This window comes from Colossoma macropomum, unplaced genomic scaffold (genome assembly GCF_904425465.1).
Source record: "Colossoma macropomum unplaced genomic scaffold, Colossoma_macropomum, whole genome shotgun sequence".
In the NCBI taxonomy this organism is placed as follows: Eukaryota; Metazoa; Chordata; class Actinopteri; order Characiformes; family Serrasalmidae; genus Colossoma; species Colossoma macropomum.
This window is the reverse complement of record NW_023494797.1, coordinates 16242501-16250000: the sequence shown is the minus strand read 5'-3', so window position 1 is coordinate 16250000 and position 7500 is coordinate 16242501. Positions and strand designations below refer to the sequence as shown.

Below are 7500 nucleotides of genomic sequence, written 5' to 3'. Positions count from 1 at the left end.
CATTTACTGCTAAAGTTAGATTTTTGAAGCTTTTAAGTTTACGTAAACGACCAACAACATGGAAAACTCTAGTTATTATAGAAATGGGGACCAACTCAGGCTATTTGTTGGTGTGTAATGAGCTGATTTGCATATCATCGCTGCTGTTGGAACAAAATCTCATATCTCCATTTTTGACGTTTTTCAGTTTTTTGACATAATGTGAAAATCCCTGTGGACGAATGGACCAAAGGAAACGGCCCAAAATGACTGAAAAATGTCTGGTTCCATTGACTTACATTAAAAGTAAAGTAGGGTTTTTCCTTCTCCTGCAAAGTTACCATTTTGGAGGTACGAGGTTTTGTTCCAACAACAGCGATATGCACCTTACGTCAGTGATATTTCCAAGTGAAAATGCATGCGGTTAAAATCTATTCGCATTAAACGAGCAGAGACACCATAGCAACAGAGACAATAGATCTCTAATACTGTAGTTTTACCAGGGGAGCTTCTGATTGGCTGATAGGGACAAGCCCAAGTATCTCTGTAATTTCCACAGATTCCCACAGATAGCCTGGATTGAAAGGCTACAGCTGGGAAGTTCGGGTCAGCATCAAGCCACAGGACTCAATAACAATAACAACACGGAGCACGGCTGTGCCTCTTAACAGGTTTTGTTCTTCCATTAGTGTAAGGTGGACTGGAACAGGACTAAATCATTATTATAATAGAATATCACCTCTTCTGTTCACAAGTACAGATGTGGTTTGGATCTGAAGTTTAGAATCTGCACTTTCCACAGAATCTCTGCGCCTGGTTCAGTGAGCTACATGAGAATAATTCAACAAAACGTTAGGGGTGTGTATGCTTACGAACACAAAGCGCAATAATGCTCACTCAGTAGTGTGTGTTTGTGTGTGTTTGTGTTACAGCTGTGCATGGAGCGCGTCAGGAGGAGGTGATCGATCACCGGCTCACTGACCGCGAGTGGGCCGAGGAGTGGAAGCACCTGGATAACGTACGTCCATCTATCAGTTCACCTTTATCCATCTGAGTAACTTTCCAAAGTGTGAAGTCAATATTTTCAATAAAGTAAAACCAATTTGAGTTCAGATAAATGCATAAATGAGCAGATGTCTTGTATCTGAAATATGGTGATTAACGGAAAATTTCTGTAGCTCGTATTTTGGCAAGAAAGTCATCTTAAATCTAGTCTTCCATTTCTGATTACGAGATTGTTGTAAAAGTATTATAAATTCTAAACAGCTTACTTCTAGACATTTTTCATCTCATTCTATCAGCAGATAATTTTACTTCAAGCATTATTTCCTGAAAAAATATTTCTAGAAAAATGATCTGCCAAAGAAATACGACAGTTTTACTAGATAAAATGACTTAAACCAAATAAAAATGTCCAGAAATAGGTTGAATATTATTATAACATTCTTAAAACAATTTCATAATGAAAAATATTCAATGTATAAACTGCATTTAAGATGTTTTCACTTAATAAATCATTTAAATTTAGTATTTAACAGTATTCTGTGTTATTACTGAATAAAAAAACAATCATTAACATGACAAGTGATTCCAAACTTCTGAACTGGTTCAGTCTGGAGGCCCTGCAGCAGCACTTTCAGCTCAGCTCACCTCCACGTCCTCCACACACACACACACACACACAGTGTGAGTTAAAAAAGGGGCACAGATGGAGTGAAGGACCCAGTAGAGAGATCCAGCTGGGTTCTGCAGCTGAGAGAGAGACCGGCCTGAGCTGGACCGCAGCCAAATTACACTCACTCCACTGATATAAATACAGCTAACGCTGAGAGAGAGGGAGGGTGAGAGAAAGAGAGAGAGAGAGAGAGAGAGAGAGAGAGAGAGAGAGAAAAGAAGAGAGTGGTGAAAAAGAAGAAGAAGAAGAAGAAGAGAGTGAGACAGAGAGTGAGGGAGGTGCAGGATGAATGGGTTTGGTCTTTGCCGTTGGCAGCACAGCTGTTTCAGTGCTATTGTTGCTGCTTTGTGGTGCTGCTGCTTATCCACTCACACACACACACACACACACTCACACACACACACACACACACTCACACACACACACACACACACACACTCACACACACACACACACATCCTACACAGCACTTAGGGTCGCACCTGGACAGCTCTAATGGGTTTAGCAAACACTGCAGCGCTCCCAGCTAAAAGCTTCATACCTCTGCAGCTAAAATGCTCCCACTGTAAATACAGCCGCTAGACTTACTCAGCTCACACACAGGTGCCCTCCTCACACAGAGTCAACCTCTCTCGCTCTCTCTCTCTCCTCCTTTTACACTCTGTCTCCTTTTCTCTCGCTTTTGCTCTCTTCTTGCTCTCTCACTCTACCTTTCTTCTCTCTCTCGCTTCCTTTGTCACTCTCTGTCTCCTTTCGTCTTTTCTCTCACATTAACTTCTCTCACTCTCTCTCTCTCTCATTCACACGATCTTCTTTTCTCTTGCTTTTGCTCTTCTTCTCTTCCTTTCTTCTTCTTGCTCTATCTCTCTCTTCTTACTTTCTTTCTTCATGTCTTTCTCCTTTCTTCTCCCTCTCTTTTTCTCCTATCTTTTCTCTCTCTCTCTCTATCTCTCTCTCTCTCTCTCTCCCTTCCTTTCACACTCTCTATCTTATTTTCTCTTCTCTTGCTTTTGCTCTTCTCACTTTCTTCCACTCTTCTTCTCGTTCTCTCTCTTTATCTTTCTCTCTTCCTTTCGCACTCTCTCTCTCTCTGGATCTCTCTCTTTCTTCCTTTCACACATTCTGTCTCCTTTTCTCTTCTCTTGCTTTTGCTCTTCTCTCACTCTCTCTTCCCCCCCTCTCTCTCTCTCTCTCTCTTTCTTTCACACTCTCTATCTCCTTTTCTGTTTTCTTGCATTTGCTCTTCTCTCTCTCTCTTTCTCCTTCTTGCTCTCTCTCTCCTCACTTTCTTTTTTCCTGTCATTCTCCTTTCTTCTCTCTCTCTCTTCCTTTCTCTCTCTCTCTCTCTCTCAGTTCAGGGCTTTATTGCTCTGAATGTTACAAGTTCACAAATTTGCACCAATAATAATAACATAAATAAATATATGTGAAAAAAGAAAAATGGAAACAGAAGAACAGAAACTAAGAGAGAGTGAGTTTAGTCTCTTAGGTTGTGATGAGATGATAGAAATCCCTCGGCCTGTATAATCAGTCCTCTCTCTCTCTCTCTCTCTCTCTCTCTCTCTCTCTCTCACTCTATCTCAGTTGTTGAACTGCATTATGGACATGGTGGAGAAGACGCGGCGCTCGCTGACCGTCCTGCGCCGCTGTCAGGAGGCCGACCGCGAGGAGATGAACCACTGGATTCGTCGCTATAGCGATGTGGAGGATATGAAAAAAGGTGGGGGCTCCGCCCAGCGGCCGGTTCATCATCAACACAAGCCTTCATCCCCCTCCAACAGCACTAACGGCAGCGAGCCGCAGCACATAGGTACACGCCGTGCTGCAGAACGCTCGGACGGCCGGCTCTCAGCATGCCTCACACCTTCACACATACACATACATCACTGTCTGTGTGGCTCCTCAACCTCCTCAAGCACAATTCTATACGTCATATTCTAGTTTTTATGCCTCTAAAATTACGTTAACAGCAAATAACAATGAAAACTGGGCTGCAATAGTAAATACAGAGATTAATGCAGCACTGATGATTCTGTTGTGTGTAACTGTAGGTATAACTGTATCTGAAGGTTTCAGTCACGTGATGTTTCTGTTGTGGCCGCCATATTTGGGACCGAATTTCTGGCTTTGCTGGTCCGCACGAACGTAACTAGAAGTGGACGATGGCTAAAATTATTCTCTTTACTTTGGCTGTGATCCTTATACAGTTTCCCCTGAACTCCTGGTCCCACTTAAACTGGCAGAAAAGCTACCAAAATTGTTTTTCTTACATATTTATCTCATACTCAGCCTCTCTCCCTGTTCTGGAGAGTGTCTCAAAGCATTTAAAAGCACAGAAGCCCGCCAGCTCTTCACGTCAGGGTGGGTAAAGGATCCCATGGTGCTGCATAAAGAGGAGAAAAACTCTTTGTCGTCATTGGAGGGTAACGACATCAGCTAATTAACACAGATGAGATCAATGCTGGCCTTTAGATAACTTTAGCTGATGTTAACAGCCGAGAGATGAACAGTCGTCCCCCTAACGGAGCTGCAGACAGCCGGTATAACTTTACTCTCTGTTTCTGAGATATAAATGACGTTTGAATGGAGAAACATAAGCATTAAATATCAGACTGAATGTCGTGGGTCTGAAAACGACGTCGTGTTTCGACAGACGTGATTCTGTAAGTTTGCTAGTGCAGTTAGTTCAGAGTTCAGCTCCAGTCCTGAAACCCCTGCACTGCATAACTGTGGTTTCCTGGTTAAAATACCTGATATTATTAGCTAATTAATCCCTTCTTGAGCTGAACGAGGTGAACAGCAGAGAGAAACACTAAACTGTACAGTGCGGGGGCTCCAAGCCTGGAGTGAAAACTGAATTAAAGGTCTGTGTGTCTCTCGTCTCTCGGCTTCTGTCGCGTCTTACAGGTAAATCATTCACAAAGCACAGCAAACTGAAGGCACCGCGCAGTGCAGTCACCCCCCTGATTTGGTCCTCAAAATGGCGGCGACTATACAGTGTGACGTCATGCAAAACGCGAGAATAGGATGCATCCCCCCCGTCTTTCTCTCTGTCTTTGTCTAACACACACACACACACACACATATACACACACACACACACACTCTCAGCGCACACACTCAGCTGAACTGACTCTCTCACACTCTTCATGACAGATATCCACCGAGACTTCCTCCACCGGCCGCCGTCCGGTTACTTGCCTGAGGAGATCTGGAGAAAAGCAGGTAAGAACAGCATTCACACACACACACACACACACACACACACACAGACTCTGGTCAGGGTTAAAGTGCTCCGTCTGTCCTGCTATGAAAGACGACTGCAGTTAAAAGTGCAGTGGAAATGCAGCACCTGCAGAACAGAGAACAGATAAAGCACAGCAGCAGCCTACAGGCCACCAATATTATTATTATTATTATTATTATTATTATTATCCTATAGCTCCTACATACAGGCTACAGAGAGGGTAAGAAAAAGGAAGGAGAGAAAGGAGGAGAATTAAAAAGAGTGTGGGATGGCTAGAAGGATGGGGAAGGAAGAGGAAAGGAGGTAAAGAAACAAAAAGTAGAGACATAAAGAAAAGAGTGATGGGTAGAATAGTGGAGCAGGAAGAAGAAAAGAGGAAAAGAAGGAAAGGAGGAGTATTATAGAAGATAAGAAAGACAAAAAGAGGAAAAGAAGGAAAGAGGGAGCATTATAGATGATAAGGAAGAAAAAATAAGGAAATGGGAAAGGTTGAATGTTAAAGAGAGAGGGCGAAAGAAAAGTGGAGAAGGAAGAGGAAAGGGGACAAAAAAGAGAAAGGTGGAGACTAAAATGGAGAGAGAGAGTGATGGGTGGAATGGTGGAGAAGGAAGAGGAAAGAAGGAAAAGAAGGAAAGGGGGAGTGAAAGAAAAAGGATTGTACAGAATAAAAGTTAAGAGAGGACAGAAAAGGGTGAGATGAATAAATGTGGATAGTAGGAAGGAGAAGAAAAAGGGCAGGAGGAAGAGAGGGATGGGATTGGGAGATGGGAGGAAGGACAGGAGAGAAAGAAGAGGATGAGTAATAGGACAGAGAACGAAGAGAGCATGAGGGAACGAGGGGAAAGGGGGACTGATAAAGAGGAGAGAAGGAAGAGGGAGATGGGAGAGGGATGATGAGGCAACATAGGAGGGAGAGTGGAGAGAGATGGAGAAGAAAGAGGGCAGGAAAGAGCGAGGGATGAAGAGGGAGATGGAGGAGAGGGATGGATAAGAAAGAGGACAGGAGGAAGAGAGGGAAACGTGGAGTAAGGACAGAGAGAGGGGATGAAAAGGGAGGGCGGCAGGGAGGATGGAAGGAGGGATGAGAGAAGGATGGAGGGATGAAGAAAGAAGGGAAGGTTGCTGCTCTAATCCTCCTTTTCACTGTGACTCTGCTGATTATTAGCGATTGTAGGATTGTGTCTCCTGACGATGCTAATGCGGCTAACAGTGAATGGAAGTGAATGGGTGATCAGTTAGCATGAGCTCACCATTCACTTTCATTCATCTCTGGCCACGTCAGCAGTTTGGGGGGCTGTATTGCTACACAGAAGCCCACACGACCTCCACCATGTTCAGGGTCACGCTCACCATCGATAGGTCAGTCAGTGCACCAGTGGTGATCAAACGTCAAAGGTCAAAAGCCAGCACTACCAGCTGCTGTAGAAATGTGTGCTGCATTTGCACTGTGGCCCTTTTAACTGCAGTTGTTTTCCATGCAGGTGCCCCCAGCATCCCGCTCTCCCCAGCACTAAAGCAGCTCCACAGCAAGCAGGGTGAGTAACGACACACACACAGACATCATCTCCACACGAAGAGAACACACACACACACCACACAGCCATAGCATTAAAACCACATCCTTGTTTCTACGCTCATTGTCCATCTTATCAGCTCCACTGACCAGATAGGAGCACTTTGTAGTTCTACAGTTACAGACTGTAGTCCATCTGTTTCTCTGCATACTTTGTCACCCTGTTCATTAACAGTCAGGACCCCCACAGGACCACCACAGAGCAAGTATTATTTGGGTGGTAGGTCATTCTCAGCACTGCAGTGACACTGACGTGGTGGTGTGTTAGTGTGTGTTGCGCTGGTACGAGTGGATCAGAAACAGCAGTGCTGCTGGAGGTTTTAAAGCGAGGGAAATCCTGGACCGGTGGCAACCCTAAGTCAACTGAGATCTAACTGGCTAGCTCTCATGCTAGTCCAGAGGTCAGCAACCCAAATGTCTTGGGAGCCACAACATTTTATATCCATTTTACCATCTTGGCTGTAAATATGTCTCAGTATGTGCTGATGTTCTAGTATAGACTAAAAAATATAATCTAAACGAAAACGCAGACTTAGTTTGATCTGCTTTAAGCTTCAGCTCAGCTGTAGCCGCTTTTCTCGCATCTCCAGCAGGAAACTTTTCTTCAAAAGTGGAACAGTTTCTTGTTAAATTCTCTGAAGGTTTGACTTTTTATGAGGCTGAAGTCGCTTCTCATTCGCCAGCTTCTTGTTCGATTTTTCCTGTTCCACCTTAAATGGTGCAGCAGTTACATTCTGGCGTGTCAGGCACCATTTAAGGTGGAACGGGAAAAATTGAACAAGAAGCTGGCGAATGAGAAGCGACTTCAGCTTCGTGACTTTTTAGTGTTTGTCAGTTTCTCGTTGCAGATTAAACGTATCAGGAAACCAGCTGGAGTGATTATAAATGCAAATAAGTCCTTTCATCTCTAAATTATCGATGTCCGTCTTAAATCTTTCTCTTTGCCGTTTCGTTGGCTACTGGCTAGGCGAGATTGTTGTCAGCGTTGCTATGGTGACCAGCAGTCTGTGCACCAACATTCAGGGT

At 44.0% G+C, this 7500-nt stretch overlaps 1 protein-coding gene across 1 annotated transcript in view; it reads left to right on the top strand.

The window, feature by feature from the left end:
- The window catches only part of cbfa2t3 (CBFA2/RUNX1 partner transcriptional co-repressor 3), an 83781-nt gene that overhangs the window by 68752 nt on the left and 7529 nt on the right, over window positions 1-7500 (top strand). Inside the window, exons 8-11 of the mRNA XM_036584421.1 lie at window positions 912-997; window positions 3239-3464; window positions 4811-4879; window positions 6383-6436. Coding sequence (XP_036440314.1) covers window positions 912-997; window positions 3239-3464; window positions 4811-4879; window positions 6383-6436 — 435 coding nt within the window. The remainder of the gene's footprint in view (window positions 1-911; window positions 998-3238; window positions 3465-4810; window positions 4880-6382; window positions 6437-7500) is intronic.